The 23713-nt window shown below is 32.0% G+C and overlaps 2 protein-coding genes across 3 annotated transcripts; both read left to right on the top strand.

The window, feature by feature from the left end:
* Positions 1-429: 429 nt before the first annotated feature.
* Positions 430-5451, top strand: LOC143920178 (uncharacterized). Its single transcript, XM_077442903.1, has 5 exons — positions 430-574; positions 706-901; positions 1033-2858; positions 3519-5164; positions 5431-5451. Exons 3-5 carry the CDS (start codon positions 1100-1102, stop codon positions 5449-5451), a joined length of 3426 nt encoding a protein of 1141 aa, XP_077299029.1. The 5' UTR covers positions 430-574; positions 706-901; positions 1033-1099.
* A 10049-nt stretch (positions 5452-15500) lies between these two features.
* LOC143920063 (uncharacterized) lies at positions 15501-22614 on the top strand. 2 transcript variants are annotated; one of them, XM_077442752.1, is made up of 2 exons: positions 15501-15636; positions 17791-22614. In XM_077442752.1, the coding sequence occupies exon 2, from the start codon at positions 17858-17860 to the stop codon at positions 21821-21823; it is 3966 nt and encodes a 1321-aa protein (XP_077298878.1). In that variant the 5' UTR covers positions 15501-15636; positions 17791-17857; the 3' UTR covers positions 21824-22614. The 2 variants fall into 2 exon arrangements, with proteins under 2 accessions (XP_077298878.1, XP_077298879.1); XM_077442753.1 differs by having other exon boundaries at positions 15515-15636; positions 17794-22614.
* The last annotated feature ends 1099 nt before the right edge of the window (positions 22615-23713 follow it).

The raw sequence follows: 23713 nt of genomic DNA, 5'->3' as shown, positions 1-23713 counted from the left end.
CGCCCCATGAAAGCTGCGCCCCCTTTGGGGCCCCATGGGGCTGCGCCCCATGAGGCTGCGCCCCCTTCGGGGCCCCGTAGGGCTGTGGCGCCCCTGGCGGGGCCCCATGAAACTACTCGCCTTGCGCCCCCGCGGGGGTGAATCCATTGAATCGGAAAAAAAAATCGAATCACGTGTTCGATGACGTCACCGATCTACGGACGACGAAGGATACATACATACATACATACATACATACATACATACATACATACATACATACATACATACATACATACATACAAAGTCTCTTTCCAAAGATTAGATTCAAGTTTCAATAATGTGTAAATAAATTCCCCTCGATATACAATTCTGATAGTATTCATAGACTAAGCTTATCAAATGTGTTATCAGGCACACATTTCATAAAACTTATGGCCAAACATCTTCAGTTTTGCAAAAGGGGTGATAGTTATAGTTAGCTGCGTCGATTAGTGCAACGCATCTTCCGAAATCTAAGCTATGTATGTATGTACATATGTATATGTATAATTATAAATATATACATCTAGGGGAAATTGAAATAAGGATCACGGTATGTACATACGAATTATACCTTCAATTTTATTGACTGTGATATTGTGCAAACTTCTACATGACATATACATAGTTCATTTTTTAAATATTATCAGTGCAAAATTTTAAACTTGAATATTTTATTTCCAGAAGTCATCGTGACTTATTTTGGCTTTTATTGTGAAAAATTCCAAATCTATCACTATCGCAAAAGGGGTGATAGTTATAGGTAGCTGCGTCGATTAGTGCAACGCATCTTCCGAAATCTAAGCTATGTATGTATGTACATATGTATATGTATAGTTATAAATATACACATCTAGGGGAAATTGAAATAAGGATCACGGTATGTACATACGAATTATACCTTCAATTTTGTTGACTGTGATATTGTGCAAACTTCTATATGACATATACATACATCATTTTTTAAATATTATCAGTGCTAAATTTTAAACTTGAATATTTTATTTCCAGAAGTCATTGTGACTTATTTTGGCTTTTATTGTGAAAAATCCCAAATCTACCACTATCGCCGTCTAAAATGACGTCATCCAGATTAACCAGTGATGGAAGATCTTTTGAGGATCGCCTTCTCTATTTTGTATCTAGTTTTGTAATTCACATAGAAACGAAGTTAAATATACATTATAAGATTTTAGAAGAAAATATTAAAAAACTTGGAAAAACCGGAGAAGTCATTACAAGCGCTCTTGAAATACCAGTTAAATATTTGACTGGTTCAAAAGGCGTAGCACGTGTTTTAATAAAACCTATAAAAATACTATTTGAAGAACGCAATAAAAAAAAAAGCTATTTGTATGTCGATCTAGCATACAGTTTTCAAGATAACAATATGGACGGAAGAAAGATATTCGTGGATATTGGTATCGATGTTTTCAAAAGTTTCGAACATCAATTAATGATTGTCGATACAAAAAATGGACCTCGTTGTGCCATGGAAAAACTCGGAAAAGAGGCAGCTAACAGGTATCTTAACTTTGTTAAAAATGGCAAAGCCCAAGAGTCTTCATCGAAGGAAATGCGTATGAATAAACTAAAAGCCAGAAACGTCGTGTACGGAAAATCCAAAATATGTTTCAATAAAGTTTGTAATATTTCCGGAAATTCCAAATTATATATCATATCAAAAGCTGATAACTCAAAACAATATTGGAGCACAGAGGACGTGTTTGAAAAGTGTGGAATCATCACAAAGGAAAACGAATTTTACACATCAAACGTATCAGAATGTGACCGGTATTATTACCGTCGACTTTTCGATGGTGAAAATTTTAGCGTAGAATACAAACCTGTGAACAAACCAGAGTTAAAATTCAATTATAAAGATGACTCATTCTATTCAGAACAAGATAAAAATATCCTTAAAAAAATTAATAATGACGATGAAAATTTCAAGCGTGTATTGTTGTCAACATTTAACGAATTTAAAGATGACATCGAAAACAAATACAGGCAAAACAACAATGAAATAAACGAAAATCATAATGAGATAAAAAATCTTTTGAAATCCTTACAGGATAGTATTGAAGAAGACCGTATTGAATTTTATGAAATTATGAACAAACATATTAAAAATAAATGTGAATTAAAACCATTCGAAAAAGTTAATCCACCTGTTAAGAAACGTATTGAATTCGGTTCAGACCTACTCAAACATCGTCAACTATTTATTGGAAGAAAAGATGAACTTGATAAGCTGCACAAAATATTAATAAAACATCAAGACCCACCAATAATTTCTCAAAGAGTTACAATAACCGGACTCGGAGGAATTGGGAAGACTTCACTAGCAATGAAATATGCTTATGATAAATTATCAACATGTTTTTATCATAATATAGTATTCATCGAGTCTTATGATACGGAAAATATCGTCAAGTCTTTCAAAAAATTGGCTAATGACATGAAAGTTCCCACAGAAACAACAAAACAAGATCGAAATATTAATGAAATAATTGAGAATATTTACGAGCACCTTAACGACGAAACAAGGTCACTTATAATATTTGACAACGTCGAAAAATATGAAAATGTCAAAGATTTTATCTTTGAAGGATCATCTCTTAACGAATCGTATATTTATACCATAATAACATCGCGACAAAAGTGTCAGGATACGTGTAATAATGGCATATTAGAAATGATTCAATTGAAGGAATTTTCTGATTATGATGCTGTCAATTACTTCACAAATATTTTAACTACCGAAAAGAAAAAATGTATAGAGAAACTAACCAAGCGTCTGGGAAATCTACCTTTGGCTCTAAAACATGCCAGAAGTTACATACATTGTGAAAATTCAAAAATTGGAAATTTTTCAATTTCAGACTATTTGGCTGTTTTTGAAAAAATAGACGAAACAATACTTAAACTGAAACCTGATGAATTGCCTGATTATGAAAATAAATCATTTGCTATGACCTGGCAAATATCTTTGAATAGAATTAAAGAAAATTCACATTTCGGCAAACTGGCTGTAAAAATATTTCATATTATTGCCTACCTGTCTCCGGAAGATATTAATGTGGTTCAATTATTTAGAAACTTTGAAAAGAATTCTAAAATGCTACGACAAGCAATCATTTTATTAGATAACTACTCACTAATTGACATTAAAGAAAACACTCATGTATATGTTCATCGTGTAGTGCAACAAGTTACTAGACTGAATTTAATAAAAAATGATGATGAAGAAAACACATTGATAGATGCCTTAACATTATTGAATAATAGCAATTTTGAACAGCATGCAGTTTGTGTCTGGGAGTATGCAATATGTAAATATCCCCAATTGTTGAACAAATTTTACTTTGTATCAAAATATGGTAAAGATGAAAATGGGCCATTGCATTTATTGGCAATGTATCGAGATCGAACCAATGTTGAAAAATTTTGTAAAAAAATTAAAAATATTGATATTAATTGTGAAAATGCATCAGGCCATACTCCACTGGTTAAGGCAGCAGAAAATGGCAATCAAGAAGTCGTTGAATATTTTTTAGAGAAAGAAAATGTCGAAGATGTTTCGAAAGCACTTGAATGTGCGGCTGCCAATGGACATTCTGAATTAGTTGATTTTATATACGGAAAATACGAAAATTTTTTAAATAAAGACCAATTGATTTTCCAATCAAAGCTAAGAAGAGCAATCAGGCAAAAAGACATTGAAATTTATGACGAATTAATACAAAGTTATCCTCAATATAAAGAATCAAAATTTGAAGGTGCTTTTGGAGAAAATATACTGCATTTTGCAGCTAAACATAACGATGTCAAGATCATGGAGATTTTTTTAAATAATGGGATTGATGTAAACGTTCTCGATAAACGCAAAATGACTCCAATATATTACGCTATAGAGAACCATAGTAAAAAGGCTCTGAAATTTCTTTTAAAATCTAATGCAGATATTAACAATGTCGATAAAGATGGAGAAACTCCATTGCATTGTGTGATAAATAAAGGAAATAAAACTCTTTGCAAAATAATATTAGAGAAGAAACAAAAAATCGACACTTGCGATAAACTTGGAAGAACTGCAATTCATTTAGCAGCCAAAAATCAAAATGAAGATATTTGCAAAATGGTTTTGGATAAGAAACCAGAGATCAACGTTTGCGATGTTTCCGGAAAAACTCCACTACACTATGCAATTGAATATTTTTACTTGAGTAAAATATGTGAAATGATTTTAGATGAAGGCGCAGATATCAACATCATCGATAATGTTGGAAAAACTCCAATGCATTATGCGGTCGAATATAATCATCACACTGCTTTGATGATGATGTTCAAGAAGGGGCCGAAATTTTACATTCAGGATGAATCCGGAAAAACTCTACTCCACTATGCAGTTGAATATAGTTATGAAAGAATCTGTGAAATCATTCTATCGGAGACTCAATATATGAACATCGCCGATAATGATGGAAATACTCCAATGCATTATAGTGCCGAATTTAATAATGAGTCTATTTGCGCAATGGTTTCGGAAAAGACACCAAATATCAACGTTCGCGATAATTCCGGAAAAACTCCCCTTCACTATACAATCGAATATTTTTCCTCGAGTAAAATATGTGAAATGATTGTAGAGAAAGGCGCAGATATCAGCATCGCCGATAATGATGGAAAAACTCCAATGCATTATGCGGTCGAATATAATCATGAGACTGCTTTCATCATGATGTTCACGAAGGAGCCGAAATTTGACATTCAGGATAAATTCGGAAAAACTCTACTCCACTATGCAGTTATATATAATCGTGAAAGTATCTGTACAATCATTCTATCGAAGGCCCAAGATATCAACATCATCGATAATGATGGAAAAACTCCAATGCATTATAGTGCCGAATTTAATAATGAGCCTATTTGCAAAATGCTTTTGGAAAAAGGTGCAAATGTTAACCTTAAAGATAAATTGGGAAAAGCTCCACTCAACTATGCAATCGAATATTGTTTTTCGGTTAACAGTGTATTAAAGATGATTTTAGAGAGGAGCTCAGATGATACGGAAATACTCCAGTACACGATGCTGTCGAATCAAACAATGGTTGTTTTTGCAAAATGTTATTGGTCATACGTAAGTAAATACATACATATGTATGTATGTACAGGGCGTATTTGGCGACCACGTGCTACACATATGATAACTTTTGTTGCGGTATTTGTTTTTTTATTTTTTTATAAAACAATATGTTATCACCCTTGATATTTCAACGAGTAGTTTCTGAAAGGAATTGATACATGACTTAAAATAAAGTTATATGTTATAAATATAGGCATGTATAAATTTAATATAAGATAATGTATAGTATTTTTGTAATAATTATTTTTTTATGGAATTAGATCGCAGTAGAAAGGGTTTAGGATAAATTTGGAAGAGTTCCACTTAAAAAATGCACTGGAAGCAAAATTAAAGATATTTATGAAATAATTTTGATGAAGACAATGGATGCAAATTTTGATAAATAATTTATCAAAGAAGGAAGCTATGTCAATACAAAGGCACACAATAACATACATACATACAATTGGAAACCCAGTTACAAAATATTGCACACGTGCATTTTTGTTTCAAAAGTAAAATAATGTCTTCCCGTCACCAGTAAGTGTCCTTCATATGTATTTAGTTAGCAGAGTATTTTCACTTTATCTATGCATGTACGTAGTAACAATATATGAAGTATTTGGGGATTTTTTGAACATCTAACGGTGAAACTGAACTGAAATTCTTATCGATACGACGAAATCTTTTTTTCAAATTTTTAAATTGACCGGAAATGGACCCTAATAATTTTTGAATATTTTTACCTCAACCGGAAGTAGTACTTTTACTCTATAAAATCGAGGTTTTTTATATTTTCCTCAGAAACCTTTTGGTTTATGAAACTGCAATTTCATATCTGGAAATCGAAGCTTAATACCAAGTTACATATGTATAAAATTTGGTAAGCATCAGTTAACCGGAAGTGGAAGTTTACTCTTGTTCGATTTTTTTCCAACTATTTTTTTCGACCCCTAAAAACATGTGTGCTCTTCAAGTATAATTATTGTATCAATGTGATGAAAATAAAAAAAAATCACACAAGTAAAGAAACCAGATTTTTTCCCCATAGAAAAGTCAAAAATGTTGCGACCACGATTCTTTCCACACCCCTGAACGTATCAAGCTGAAAATTTGTATTTGTATTCTTTATGTAATAACTGTGAGCTTAAAAGTAGTAATTTCTTTTAAAACAATATTTCATTATTTTATTTTGACCTTTCAAATTATTTTTATTTACTTGATATTTAATATGTATAATAATTATAGCGATTTTAAGTAACAAAAAAATTCTAACAAATTCATGGGTTGGTCACATACATACAAATATGTAAGGATTTTTCATACTATTTCCTTTTTTATTTTTTAAGTATTATTTGATTTTGTTACTAATATTTAAACAAATATTAGTAACGAAATGAATTTTAACAAAATATATATTTTACGAAAATGATCAATTAGTTTTTAACAAGTTTTTTTTTGTTGATTTTCAATTTTTTATATACATACTTACTTAAAATTTTTATTCATATTTTTACATTGAATTAAAACATCACTATTTTTTCAATATAGTGATAAATGTTTGTTAAAATAAGTTTTATATTATTTACTGTAATTAAATTTTTGTTATCATATATAAACGATTTTTTTTTTATATTAAGTCTATCCCATACTCACATTTACATATATGTACATACATATCTATGTATTATAATTGGAGAATATTGAAAAAATTGCATGCAAACTAACATTTAATTTCCCTACATACATATGTACATATTCCAATGTATATATGCACATATGTACATATGTAGTACCTTATTTCAATTTTTATTTATTTATTATGCCGCAGTTGCATTATAAATTGATCTAGTGATAAATAAATAAAAATAGAAATAAGGTACTACATATTTGATGAAAAAATCAAATATGTAGTACCTTATTTCAGTTTTTATTTATTTATTATACCGCAGTTGCATTATAAAGTGATCTAATGCGCAATCATGGCAAAAAATATTAGCTATTTAATTATTTTTTTTACATATATGTACATATGCTCTCATATATTTTTTTACATTAAACACATCTATGGTCAAAAATTGCACAGAAGTACTCATTATACCAGGCAATGACAAATGTCAATTAACATCTACAAATACGTCTATGGTCAAACTTGCAGCATTTTATACAATTCAGCGAAGTTCGAAATGCTGAAAATATGTCACCACTATGTCACCACTATTTGAGATTGATGTACAATAACATTTATGTACAATTCATAGATGTCTCGTTAATTTGAAAAATGCTGCAATGTTTGTAATTGGCTAGGAAGGCGCATTGGGGTTACCTGTAAAACCTTCCTGGTATAAATACATATATTAAAAAAAATAATAATAATAATTTCGTAATAATAAAAAGCATTTAAAAATCAAAAATATTATGCTATCTTATACAAATTCATTTTCAGACTTTTGAAAAATATTAACGTACATTAAGAAACTTTATTTAACTTTTTTCATAGCTTCCTAAAGGACTTTTCATCTAATATATAATTTTGAAAGAGACTTTGTATTCATATATGTATATATTTAAGTATTTTTGGTTGGGAACATCGAAAACAAAATAAAGTTTCTATGACGACGATTCCATATATATTTTTTCCATTCAAATAAATTTAATAAAAAAACAAATGAATATTTACTATTAGATTCGCCATGTTTAAGCTGTTTATATTACAGATACTGAGCGAAGCTGGGTAATACAACTAGTATATAATAATTATGTTTTTATTATTGATATTTCTTGATCTGTATAGCACACTCTAAAAAGAGTTTTACCATTTGAGACTCATGCAATCATCGATTTGATAATAAATTACCATTTCCCAAGTTGAGAAAAGATAATTTGCATCCAGCGTGATTTATGACCTATCTAGGGTTGCTGGACAGACTTCTGAATAAGCCTTTGAATTTTTCATTAGAATTTCGAACTATCCGAGATTAAACGGAGCTCAACCTTCAGAATTGTCACAAAGGATATGAAATAATGTCCGGTGCATTTTCTCTGCCGTAAGTCTTATCCGGTGTATGTACTTGGGCTTTAAAACTCCACTCAATCTGGGTACTCAGAGAGAAAGCTCGTAAACTTTATACAACCCTTTCAACTATATTTTCTCTTCGTCCGTACCGTGTCGTTATCGCTCTCGAACCGGAAGTAAACGTCAATGTAAACGACGCAGACCATTAAAAATAACTTACAGCCATTGTCGATGGCGTTTAATGAAATTTCCACATTGTAGTTTTAAAATTAGTGTCGTCTCGCCTGGTACAATTCACTTGCTTTTGAAATTACATTGGAAATTATCTCGCTTTTCATCTTAAATAATGATTTATTTTTAGGGCTTATTTTCGATTCGTATCTATATGAGTGGTTCGAATTACATTGTTCGACACGAAGAATGGTTCAGAGACGAGATTTGATTTTTCTTATAGATCTATGCCAAGTAGACACGAATCTGGTAATAAAAAATGTTAATTAGCTCGAGATTCGGAGATATATGTGTTTTTTCAATCGCGCGATTTTCCTATATCTTCGTGTTGTTCGGTCGATGTCTCAAAATTTGTGAATTTCCTATTCAAAATGAATATTGAAATCTATAGTCGGGTATTTTATCTTTCATTTGTAGTACTTTTCAGTTTTAAATTCTCTCTAAGTAGTCGTCCAGTTCAAATCAAAAGTCAAAAGTATGTATTTTCACTTGGGATTTTTTCCCACTGTTAATACCATTTTATATTGAGTATTTTCTATTGAAACATGTTTATTGAGATAGTGTTCTGGACACACAATTTTTTGTTTTCATTTAAAAGGGTTAATTGGAAGTGTGCTTTATTTTAAATCGGTAAAATTGCGAGTTAAAAGTTCGCACTAGTATTTACTCGTATTTACACGAATCTGATTGAATTAATAGGGATAATATATTAAATTGTCTTTATATGATAATGGGAGTTCGGTCTTTCGTGTCATGCGGGGAAGACGTGCTTCTGCGTTCTTCCCGCTATTACTCGCTTAAACCCGGCTATTGCACGAAATTTAATCTAAAAACTTAACCATCTAATCACTTATTCTACTAATTGCATCCTAGTATAATTTAAGTGTAAAAATAAACAGCAAATCGGTCGTAAAAAGCGGTTTTATATCAGTTATTTCGAAAAATTTTGTGCTAATTTTTGTGTTAAATCTGAGCAAAAGAATATACGAACGAGATACATCTCCTTACCTGAATACAAAAAAAAAGGGTCCCACAGAAGCAATAAATCTTCCACATAATTGCTTCCAGCCAAAAATCTTTAACGAACTTTACTTAATAGAATAATAGCAAACAGAAACGGTGTTTCCCAACTGTCTATCAGTTCTTTCTCATATTTAAATTATATTAAAGTAATTCGTGTAATTTTATATTCTTTACTAAAGTTATTATTAAAATATTAAATTGCAAACCGCACATAACTAACTACTTTCACTTACAAAGTAACCATGTTAAATGGCATGTAATAACTCATAAGTGATCCAAGTGATACCTAGGATGACTATCTGTCAAAGCTGACCACAGAGAAGAGTCTATGGCGGTAAGAACTCACTCCTTGAATGGAAATCTCTCTCAAGTACCGCCTTTTTCTCAACACATCTTGGATAAATGCGAGAAAAATAATATCCAAACCTCCAACAAGGTAAGAGTGACGATGGATGATAGCTTAGCTAATAGAAACCTGTATTTAGCCACGTACAATGTAAGAACGTTATCGAGTGAAGGAAGTGTGCTTGCATTAGAGAATGAATTAGAAAATATCAAATGGGATATAGTAGGACTTAGTGAAGTAAGACGAAAACAGCAAAACCAAATAATCCTAAAAAGTGGTAACTGTCTCTACTGGAGAGGGCTACCAAATGGTAGAATAGGAGGAGTAGGGTTTCTTATCAATAAGAGAATAGAAAGAAATATTATAGAAATAAGCGACATATCGGAACGTATATGCTATATAGTATTAAGAATCTCGAGCAGGTACACTTGTCAAATCTTCCAAGTGTACGCCCCCACATCTAGCCACCCAGACGAGGAAATAGAAGACTTCTACGAAAAAATACAGGACGCATACGATAATAGCCGTCACCACTTTAAAATAATCATGGGCGACTTTAACGCAAAAATAGGACAAAAGGCAAATACAGAAAGAGCAGTAGGCAATTTTGGTACCGGCCAAAGAAACGACAGAGGCGATCGCCTCATAGAATTCGCAGAACACAACAGGCTCTTTATCACTAATTCATTTTTCAGGAAAAACACCAACAATAAGTGGACTTGGGAGAGTCCTAAAGGAGACAGAAACGAGATCGATTTCATCCTAACAAATGCCCTGCACTCCGTTAAAGACGTTAGTGTTTTAAGTAAAGTAGATATAGGTAGCGATCACAGATTAGTCCGTGCCAAGATGGCCATTAATATAAATTGCGAACGTAGGAAATTAATAAAAGGATGCAGTAACTCTCCAGATTTCGCTCAACTAAGGTCTAGGAAAAAGGAATTCGAACTCGAACTTGGAAATCGATACGGGAAATTAAACCCAGAAGCAGACATCGAGGAATTGAACACTGTAATTAGTTCGGTTCTAACCTCAACAGGTAAGAAATTAGGTGGATTCAGGAAACAGATTAAATTAAGCAAAATTTCAGCGGAAACAAAAAACCTAATTAAGCATAAAAGAAATTTAGATAGGGATAATAATAAGCAAGAATACAATCTAGTAAATAAGGAAATTAAAAAGAGAATAGTCAGGGATGTCAGGGATTTTAACAGCAAGCTAATAGAAAATACCATTAAGAATAACCGTAGCCTGAAAAAGTGCAAACAGGATCTTTTCTTAGGCAAAAACCAAATGATCGCAATCAGATCAGAGAGCGGAGTAATAATTAGGAATAGAGAAGAAGTCATAGACAGAGTTTACACGTTCTATGCAAAACTATACGAGAACGACAACGGCCAATTCCCCGCTCTGGAATCGACACACGGCCAAAGGGTTCCTGCAGTATTGCCTAGCGAAGTAGAGGCCGCGCTAAAAACTGCAAAGAACGGTAAAACCCCAGGGGAAGATAATATTCCCATTGACTTACTAAAATGTGGCGGCCCCCCCCTAATTAATATCTTAGCTAGGCTTTTCAGCAAATGCATCCAGAACCAAGCTATACCAGAAGGATGGAATAACGCAACTATCATTTTAATACACAAAAAAGGCGACAAAAGCGATATCAAGAACTACCGACCCATTAGTCTACTTTCAGCGGTCTACAAGCTCTTCACGAAGGTTATTACAGAAAGGCTGAAGAATATCCTCGACAAGAACCAACCTATAGAGCAGGCAGGGTTTAGGGCAAATTTCAGCACAATGGACCACCTCCAAGTAGTTGGCGAAATAATCGAGCGCGCCAACGAATATCAACGGCCATTGTGCCTAGGTTTCGTCGATTATGAGAAAGCCTTCGATACAGTTAGTCATAATGCAGTACTTAACGCTCTAAAAACACAGGGAGTGCCGGAACCCTATGTGGGACTGTTAGCTGCAATATATAAGAATGCCACAGCTTCAGTTAAAATTTTTTCAGGTACAGATAGATTTAGCATAGGAAAAGGAGTAAGACAAGGAGATACAATCTCGCCCAAGTTATTCAATGCGGTGCTTGAGGGAGTTTTCAGGAAATTGGATTGGGATACAGCCGGAGTAAGCATCAATGGTCGCTTTTTGAGTCACCTTCGGTTCGCAGACGATATAGTTTTAGTAGCTCGTGATTCAGCTGACCTACTTATCAGACTAACACAGCTGGACAGGGAAAGTAGAAAAGTAGGATTAAAAATTAACGTAGATAAGACTAAACTAATGTTCAATAGTTATTGCATGCCTGATAGCATCCCCTTAGATGATAAACCAGTAGAAGTAGTAAATAATTATTTATATTTAGGTCAAATAATTGACATGTCTGGTAGTAAAAATGAAGAGATAAAGAGACGTATGAAATTAGGGTGGAGTGCATTTGGACGGATGAATGCTGTTTTTAAATCAAAAATGCCACTCTGCCTGAAGAAAAGGATCTTTGATCAATGCGTTTTGCCAGTGATGACGTATGGATGTGAAACTTGGACACTGAACGCCAAGATGCAAAATAAAATCCAATGCACTCAAAGAAGTATGGAACGCTGTATGCTTGGCATAACGAGGAAAGACAGGAAGCGGAACACGTGGGTGAGAAATATGACAAGGGTAGTGGACATAGTGGATAGAGTGAAGAGATTGAAATGGCAATGGGCGGGTCACGTAGCTAGGAGGATGGACGAAAGGTGGACAAAAGAAGTGCTTGAATGGTACCCGAGAGAAGGCAAAAGAGTAAAAGGAAGACCGCAAGGAAGATGGGTGAACGAAATTAGGAAAATGTGCGGAATGAGATGGATGAGTGTTGCGCAAAACAGAGACGAGTGGAAGCGTGTTGGAGAGGCCTTCATCCAGCAGTGGATGGCGAATGGCTGTAAATGATGATGATGATGATATGATAATGAAATAAAATTCCACTTATTCACAGAAAATCATATTTCGACTATTCTTGTGGATTAATAACAAATAAATTTAATAAAATGTTTACTATAAGATTAGTCATGTTTTAGCGGTTTATATTACAAATACCGAACGAATCTGGGTAAAACCACTAGTAAATTTTTTCATAAATGTGTCAAAAAATCTGCTCAGTTCATGAAATATGCAAGAAATCATTGCTCGGTTCATGAATTGATCAAATGATATTTCACAATATGAAAATAATTATAATAAATATATTGTAAACTGATAATTTCATGAAAGAAGCATTTGCCTTGCACCGTTCATAGACTAAGCATGAACATATACATATGTACATATGTACATATATGTAGGTACATATAGTACTTGTATTGGATTATTTGCTTTCGATAACGATAAAGTGAGTTATCAATTCGATAGTGGATTTTTAACTTCATTGCAAATGATTATTGTTACTTTTGAAATAATAATCAAATTTATTTGAAAAATATTTTCGCTTGGAATAATTAGCGCAATTTATGGTAGAAATTTGTCGAAGCCAATAAAGACTACTAAGTACATGTCTGGGTAAAAATATCCGTCAAATTTTAAAAGGGAACGATCGATTTGTATTCACCATCATGGTGTCCCGACAAAACCGCGCGGGACAAAATCGCGCAAACTAAAATAGCGCGGCGACAAAATCCCATATATAAACAAATTATAAGCAATCATTTTATACGAAAACATTCACATCTAATGTGTTTTAAACTTAACAAGACATGACAAAATCGCGCAATACATATTAACAAATAATAAGCAAGAAAATAAATACACACACAAGTAATATAAATATTAAAATAATGTATAAGAAAAATCCGATAGAATACAGTCAAAAGTACACTTTTAAAATAAATAAACGATTCTTATTTTATCATTACTGAGATCGATTTTTCTTATACATGAGACCTGTTTTTAATATTTATATTACTTGGTTTTGTATTTATTTTCTTGTTTATATGCGTTGCGCAATTTTGTCCTGCGCGGTTTTGTCGGGACACCGTTGTTTGTCCCTTCGATTTTGTTCCGCGCAGTTTTATGACGGCGCCGACCATCAGTACCGCAGAATTATGTATTTTGAATCATACAACATATCTACATAAGATTACCACCATTTTCAACTTCAATCTGTCATTTGAACGCATTTTTAAAGAGTTTTATTTAAGTCTCTTCTCTAACATCAGTAATAAAATAAATGCCATAAATAATATTCCGTTAGTTACAGACAATACTAACAAACGAACCAGTAGATTCAATGACAGAACCACTAATTACACACTTGTGAAGAGTCTCGGTGATTACAACAAAATGTATATACCCTTAGATCGTCGACTTTAGAGAGTCTTTAATTAATATTATGTATTAGATCGGTCTCCGTGACGGGCTGGAATGTGAGATTACCGAAAACGCAAATATCGAAAGGCAAAGATCGAAAATCGAAAGATCTTAAGTTGAAAGATCAAAAAAAAAGGGTGAATGGTAAACGGTACATACTCACGTACATACTCACACTTAATTTGCGCGAGCAGGATACAACAGGAACAAGAGAAACAGGCTTTTCCTCCCGTATTCTGCGCGCGCACATTAATACGGAAGGAAAAGCCTGTTCCTCTTGTTCTTGTTGTATCCTGCTCGCGCAAATTAAGTAAGTATGTACGTGAGTATGTACCGTTTACCATGCACCCTTTTTTTGATCTTTCGACTTAAGATCTTTCGATTTTCGATCTTTGCCTTCCGATATTTGCGTTTTCGGTAATCTCACATTCCGGCCCGTGAGGTAGACCCGTATTAGATGTATGTATTATGAGCATTTATAAGAATTTTAAATAGGTTTTTGAGCTCTTTTTCCTATTATGCTGTACATTAACATTAGATTAATATCGCTCCGCTACAAATGGTTGCAAACCACGTGGCCGCATGCTCATTTCATACTTTCGTCTCGGCTTTTGCCATTTTAAACTTGCCAGAAAGATCCAACCCAATTTTTATAATTGCCGATCATCAATGTACATACATCGAAATATCATCCGCACAACCCCATGAATATCTCGTCTTCAAAATTAAATCGAAATGAGGATGCAGCCGCGTGATATGATTACTAACAAAATTAAATTAAAATTGTAAAATAGAAAATGATCAGCAGATCAGTAGTTATTAAAATAGATATAAGATGTATTGTGAACATAATTGAGTAATAATAAAAAGCATTTAAAAATCAAAATCAAAAAGATAGAACCGAAACGTCTCAGATCTACATACAGTGGATATTGGTGAATCCCTCTCGTTGCAATTTTCAATTGAAGTTTAGACTCACTTATTTAAGAATCCTTGGCTTTTCTAACATTAAGAAGTGATTTTTAATTCTATTGTTTGATCCATACTTACTACCCGAACTATAAATTCTGACAGTTGAAATTTCACTGTTACAAATTTGTACGTAAGGTATAATACATTTATAAAATTATACATATTTTATATGTATTAACCAACATTTCAAATAATTCATATCAAAATGTTAACAATATATATGCCCATATTTTTATATGTCCATATGTACATATGTACATACATACATGCAGATACTCGATTATAAAAATTATATTGACTCAAGGTTATAGAATTCGATATGTTTTTTCGTGAAGTTTGAATTTATAAAATAGATAAATTATATCATCAAGTCAAATATTTGATAAACTTATCGCCAATATCTTCGACTCGCAAAATGGGGGGTCAGTGATAGGGCTAACGTCGATGAGTGCAACGCGTCTTTCAAAATCTTATACATACATATATATGTATAGGTTAATACATATCTAGGAAGTGCATGCAGTCGAAATTGAAATACGGATCATGGTATGTACATTTTATAATTTAAATTTTGTTAACTGTGATTTAAAGTCTATTCATACTATCCAACACTGCAACACTGGCACAGAAAAGACTACTTCTATTCATACTATACAGCAGCCCACGTTCAGACTTGTTTTGGCTGAGTGCAAGGCATATATATACATATATTATAAAGCGCGATGATATGGCGCATTATTGCTTGCGTTGAGTCAATATTGTCACAGTATTACGTTCCGGTTTTGCTTGATACATTACAATGACATGTACAGCTGTATAATATGAATAGATTGTATCACCTCTTGCTGTTACATCTACGCCACGTATGTACATATTACGGAACGTATGGATATGTCCATATTATAATATTATAGAATGTACCGCTGTTTACGTGCAGTTGCCGGTCTGTGTTGTGGCAGTATGAATAAAAAAAATATGTGCATAAAACAAACTCTTTGTTCCTTAAAATTAATTTTCTTTGAATTCGAATACATTTTAATTTATATGTATTATATTTTTAATATTCACATATGTGTATATGTAAATATATGAGAATTTAAAATATGTAAAAATCAAATTAGTATGTGTCAATTACAATTTAAAAAAAAACCACAAAACTCTACCTCAGTGATGGTGAACCTTATTGAGAATTGAAATTTCGTTAATTATTTTTTTAGAACTAGCTCGTGGGTTTCTAAGTCAGTGAAATCATTTGAAGGGGAGGGGAGGGGGGGGCAAAAATAATACTAATAAATTTGGAAATCCAAAGATTTGTTAGCAGTTGATCTTCCGAAAACGTTTACGTTTTATTTTTATTTTACTATACTTTTACAAGTGAAGAGCAAAAAATAAAGGTCAACGTCAAAACTTTATATTAATGAAGTCATAATGAATTCCCTCTCGTGTGAAAACATGACAAGTAGCGCTTCTGTATTGAGTATTTGAATGAGCAAGGAATTACGAAAAGATATATTAAAACTATATTATGAAATCTTATTTATTAATAAACATTTTTACATATAGGTGAATGTATAATTAAATTGATAAAAGTATATTTAATGTGAAATCTGCTGTTGCTTAATATCCACATAATCATGTGAAAAAAAAATGTGTATCCAAACATCGTTAAACAAGCATTTGCAAGTGTTTTCATTGATTTATAATTATCTGGCATTTTTTCAAACTTTGTTTTGTGTAGATATAAAAGATAATTAAATGTAGTTTCCAAACTTTTTTATTGGTTAAATTTGTCCTGAAAAGCTTGTTTATTTCCTGTATGATAACTAGATATGTTTTAATTGCATTTTCTTCAATTTCGATTGTATTTTCAAAATTTATTGTATCTACATATGTATATTGGAAATGTTTCTGTAATTGAAGAAAATATGTATTTCATATATTTCTGGTTTCCAAATATTTTGTGAAGATGTCAAGTTTTAAGTCATAAATATTTTAATATTTTCGAACACCATTAATGCAATTTGTCTCTTTCCCTGAATTTTTTTATTCAATTCTTTGAAATTCTGAGTGATGTCACATTAGATTCTAATGATTAGAACATTAAATCATTTAACCAATCTATATTTGAAAATTCGTCATAACTATTGTTTTCTTCTTTCAAAAAAACCTTTATTTCTTTTAATAAATTGATAAACCGATCGAGAACTGAAGAACTTGACCCATCGAAAATTGTTCTACATCAAAACCCCCGAATATTGGCACCCAATTTCTTCTAATAATTGTGCAAATTCTCGTTTATCTCTCGCATTTATGAATTTGATGAATTTTATTAAAACTGGCAATACATTAGAAATTTATTTTAAACTTGTTTCGCACATAAAACTTGCTGATGTATTATGCTATAAAATTCAATCGGAAAATGTCTAATAGTTTGCTTATTTTGCTGCATAAAACCCATATTGGGAACACCGTCTGTAGTAACAGAAACAATTTTCTGTAAGTTGATACCCATTTCAACACGTGGGTCATTCAAAAAGCCTTCTTGGGTCAGTGTCTGACCCACGGGTCATAGGTTCGCCATCACTACTCTAGCTTTTAGGCAGATATTTTATTTCCAGATATGTATAGACCCAACTTCTACCTGACTTCTACCTCATGGTTGAAATAGCAGTGTTAATTTTTTTACTGTTTTATTTTCAGAAGCAATCGTGACTTATTTTGGCTTTTATTTTGAAAAATTCCAAATCTATTACTATCGCCATTCAAAATGATGTCAATAAAACTAACCAAGGATGGAGGATCTTTTGAGGATCGCCTCTTCTATTTCGTAACTAATTTTGTATTTGAAATAGAAACCACGTTGAAATTTCATCATGACATTCTAGAAAAAAAAATTAAAAAATCTGGAAAAGCCCCAGAAGTGATTGCAGGCATTATTGGAATAGCTTTAAAATATTTAACTGGTGATGATGAGGTAGCGAAACTTTTAGTAACACCTCTAAAAATACCATTTGAAAATTACTATGAAAAAAAGAGCTATTCTTATGCTGATCTAGCATACAATCTTCAAATTGACCCAGAGGAAGGAAGAAAGCTCTTCGTGGAAATTGGTATCGATGTTTTCAAAAGTTTCGAATATCAATTCATGATTATCGACACAGAACATGGACCTCGTCCAGCCATGATAAAACTTGGAAAAGACGCAGCTCACAGATTTCTGAACTTTGTTAAAAATAATGGCAGCACCCAGGATTCTTCATCGACCGAAATGTCTAAGAATAAACTAGAAGCCAGAAACGTCGTTTACGGAAAATCCAAAAAATATTTTTTCGACAAATTTTGTAATATTTTCGGAAATCTCGAATGCTATATCATATCAAAAGCTGATAACTCAAAACTATATTGGAACACAGAGGACCTGTTTGAAAAATCTGGAATCGTCAAAAGGGAAAACGATGAATTTAACTTTTACAAATCAAAAGAATCGGAATGTGAACGGTATTATTACCGTCAACTTTTCCGAGATGAAAATATTTTAGGCAGTGAATATGAAACTGTAAACGAGCCAGAGTTTAAATTCACTTATACTCCTGACTCAATCTATCAACAACACAAAGAAATAATATTAAGTAAAATCGAACAAAACCCTGAAAATTTCGTCACTACGAGACGTTCGGAAATACTCGAAGAATTGAAGACAGAAATTGAAAACCATCGGAAACTCGATAGAAATGAAAATAAAGACCAGTTTGATGAGATTTTAAAAATTTTAGACAGTCACTTGGATCAAATTAAGAATTTAATTACAACAGAGCACGAAATAACAAGAAAAAGTATCGATGGAGTGAATAAGAAAATCGAAACACTAAGCAATACAATAATAACACATCCAGCTTTTAAAAATATTGCGGCTTTTAAGAAACGAATTATATTCGGTTTATTCGACCCCGTTGCATCATTCACTGGAAGACAAAAAGAACTAGAAAATCTACACACAACATTATTTGCAAGTCAAAAGATAGCAATAATTTCTCAAGCAGCCACAATAACTGGACTCGGAGGAGTTGGAAAGACTACACTTGCCTTGAAATATGCTTTAGATTATGAACAGTTTTATTATAATATTGTATTCATTAAGTCTGAAAAATTGGAAAACATCGTCAAGTCGTTCAAAGATTTGGCTACTCGCATGGGTATTGCTGTCAAGGAAACAGAGGAACACAATCAAAATTCAGATGAATCGCGAAAACAAGATAGAGACATTAAAGAAATAGTCCAAGATATCTTCAATAACCTTAATGATCAACAAAAATCGTTAATAATCTTTGACAACGTCGAAAATTATGTGGACATAAAAGATTTCATATTTAAAGGATCTTCTCTTAACAGATATATTTATACTCTCATAACATCACGACGAAAAGATTTGTATGCTGACGATAATGGCGAATTTGAAATGATTACATTGGAGGTATTTTCCGAAAAGGAAGCTGTCGATTACGTGCGCTATATTTTGACTAATGAAAACCAAGATGATATCAAGAAATTAAGCAGGCAGCTAGGTTATTTACCTCTGGCCTTAAAACATGCCACGGGTTACATTAAATCCAGAAATAATGAAGAATTCTCAATTTTGGACTATTTGAAATTAATCGAAATGAAAAAGGAAATCATAATTGGACCATATCTTGGTAATTGTGATAAAATATTAACCATGACTTGGCAGATATCTTTAGATAAAATTAGAGAAGATCCTGTTCTCGGTGAACTGGCTGTTAAAATATTTAATATTATTGCCTACTTGTCTCCAGAAGATATTGAAGTGTGGAAATTGTTTAGAAAATTTGAAAAAGATTCTCTAAAAACAAAAAATGCAATCATTTTATTACGGAATTACTCTTTAATTGACATTGACACAAACGTTCGTGTAAATGTTCATCGTGTGGTGCAGCAAGCTACTAGACATAATTTGAAAAACAAATATGAGGAAGAAAACACATTGAAGGATGCCTTCAATTTATTGAATGAAACCAATTTTGAAGAGCATGCAGTTTGCGTCTGGGAATATGCAAGTGAATATTCCCAATTGTTGAACACGTTTTACCGTGAATCAAAATATGGTAAAAATAAAAATGGGCCATTGCATTTATTGGCAATGTATCGAGATCGAACCAATGTTGAAAAATTTTGTAAAAAAATTAAAAATATTGATATTAATTGTGAAAACGCATCAGGCCATACTCCACTGGATAAGGCAGCAGAAAATGGCAATCAAGAAGTCGTTGAATATTTTTTAGAGAAAGGAAATGTCAAAGATGTTTCGAATGCACTTAAATATGCGGCTGCCAATGGACATTATGTATTAGTTGATTTTATATGCGGAAAATACGAAACATTTTTAAATAAAGACGAATTGATTTTCCAATCAAAGCTAAGAAGAGCAATCACGCAAAAAAACATTGAAGTTTATAACGAATTAATACAAAGTTATCCTCAATATTTAGAATCAAAATTTGAAGGTGCTTTTGGAGAAAATATACTGCATTTTGCAGCTAAACATAACGATGTCAAGATCATGGAGATTTTTTTAAATAATGGGATTGATGTAAACGTTCTCGATACACGCAAAATGACTCCAATATATTACGCTATAGAGAACAATAGTGAAAATGCTCTGAATTTTCTTTTAAAAAGTAAAGCAGATATTAACAATGTCGATGAAGATGGAGAAACTCCATTGCATTGTGTCATAAATAAAGGAAATAAAACTCTTTGCAAAATAATATTAGAGGAGAACCCAAAAATCGACACTTGCGATAAACTTGGAAGAACTGCAATTCATTTAGCAGCCAAAAATCAAAATGAAGATATTTGCGAAATGGTTTTGGAGAAGAAACCAGAGATCAACGTTCGCGATAATTCCGGAAAAACTCCACTACACTATGCAATTGAATATTTTTCCTCGAATAAAATGTGTGGAATGATTGTAGAGGAAGGCGCAGATATCAACATGACCGATGATGCTGGAAAAACTCCAATGCATTATGCGGTCGAATATAATCATGAGACTGCTCTCCTCATGATGTTCAACAAGGAGCCTAGATTTGAGATTCAGGATATATTTGGGAAAACTCTACTCCACTATGCAGTTGAATATAATTATGAAACAATATGTACATCCATTCTGTCAAATTCCCAAAATATCAACATCCCCGATAATTATGAAAAAACTCCAATATACTATGCTATCCAATCAAACAATGAGACTATTTGCAGCACTCTATTGAATAAGGGTGCAAAAGTTGACCTTACAGATAAATTAGGCAAATCTCCACTGCACTACGCAGTCGAATATAATAACGAAACAATATGTGAATACATTCTGTCGAAGGCCCAAAACATCAACATCACCGATACGGATGGAAAAACTCCAATATACTATGCTATCCAATCAAATAATGAGACTATTTGCAGAATTCTATTGAAAAAGGGTACAAAAGTTGACCATAGAGATAATTCCGGAAAAACTCCACTCCACTACGCAGTCGAAAATAATGATGAAACAATATGTGAATACATTCTGTGGAAGGCCCAAAACATCAACATCGCCGATAATGATGGGAAAACTCCAATGCATTATGCGATCGAATATAATTATAAGGCTATTCAAGAAATGCTTTTGGAACACAATTCTGAAACCCAAGAAGGCAAATGTGGATGCAAATGTTGTTAAACTCAAATGAGCTAGCTCACTCATGGGAATGCACACGAAAGCCTTGGCGCACCCAAAACGCAGTACAAAAATGCAATGTCAAACCCAGTTAATATTGCACACTTGCATTTTTGTTTCAAATGAAAAATATTGTTAAAAACAGTTTTTATTATAAATGTATGAATTTACATACTTTTGTTTTTTATATGTACTTTATTTTATTTTATATTCTATTTGCTTTTCAATTTTTGTATTTTTTTTTAATGTGTCCTTTATATAATAGTTAGTCGAGTGTTTGTTATATTCTAGTGATTTTACCCGGCTTCGCTCGGTATTTTAATATAATATAAACCGCCTGAACATGGCTAATCTAATAATAAACATTTTATTAAATTTTTTTGAATATTCACCCAAGCCTTACATACATATGTATGTATGTATATACATTAAACCTTTCATACAAAGTCTCTTTCGAAATTATATATTAGATATGTATTATTTGATTTTATATTCTAGTTGTTTTTCAATCCTGTATTTTAAACAAACATTAGTAGCGAAATGAATTTTAATAAAAAAAATATCGTCATGCCCCCGCTTGAGAACCACTGACCAAGACGATTTTTAAAAATATTTTACCATAATGATCGATTAGTTTTTAACTAGCTTTTAACTTTTTGATTTTCAATGCTTTATATACTTATTTTTATTCATATTTTTTTATATTGTTTTAAAACATCACTATTTTTTCAATATACTGAAAAGTGTTTGTAATAATCAGTTTTATATTTTTTTACTGTAATTATATTTTTGTTATTATATTGATTGTTTTTTTTTATATTAAGTATATTTCACACTCACATTTTCATATACATATCTATGTATGTATATTATAATAATTGAACATTACAAAATTGCTTGCAAACTAACATTAAATTTACCTAAATATGACGGGCTGAAAACCAGACTGGTACAAGTGACATTTTTACAAAAATCTGGTTTAAGTGCTAAAATAATTGCATATATGAAATGCTATTATTTTAGCACTTAAACCAGCTTTTTTTTAAAATGTCTGGTTTTCAGCCCGTCATATGTACATACATATATACATATTCCAATGTATGTAAATATGTACCTACATATGAACTACCTTATTATTATTTTTAAAGTGAATAAAAAAAATTTAGTTATTTGATTATTTATTTTACACATAAATACGTACATATACACTCATATATACATATTTTTTTACATTAAACACGACATCTACATATGGTCAAACATTGCACAGAAGTACTCTAAGCATTATACAAGGCAATGAAAAATATCAATCAACATCTACACAAGCTTGCAGCATTTTATACAATTCAGCGAAGTTCGAGATGCTGAAAATATAAAATTTTCGAAAAATGGGTAAGGGTTGCCAATTTTTTCAAACCGTTTCAATGAAAATGAGATAAATGGCAAAAATCTGATAGACCTGGAGCCCAAATCCAAGGACTAGCCAGCAGCAACCGATGGGATCTGAACCCTTCACCATTTAATTCGAAAGCATTATGTGCAAAACAATATTCTACATGTATGTCATACGTAACGTATGTATGTACATAAATATAATATATCATCAAAATTCCCTTCAAAAGAGCCATGATCGCCATCTTGACATGGAACCTGAATATGTGAGTAGCTCGATTTTTAACTACTTCGACTCCATTTATTTACCATTTCGATATTTATTTATTTATCTAGGAGTGGTCTGACATAAATTAAAAAAAAAAAGTATTTTTAAAATAAAGTCCAGATGTGGGAAAATGAAGATGCGTTTTTTTAACCACTTCACTTGTACTGCAATATACTCTTTCATTTTTGTTTACATATTGAGCAATGTCATCACATTTTAAAGACACATAAATT

This window comes from Arctopsyche grandis, chromosome 12 (genome assembly GCF_051622035.1).
Source record: "Arctopsyche grandis isolate Sample6627 chromosome 12, ASM5162203v2, whole genome shotgun sequence".
Taxonomy (NCBI): Eukaryota; Metazoa; Arthropoda; class Insecta; order Trichoptera; family Hydropsychidae; genus Arctopsyche; species Arctopsyche grandis.
The sequence above is the reverse complement of the archived record's forward strand: the minus strand, read 5'-3'. Positions and strand labels throughout refer to the sequence as shown.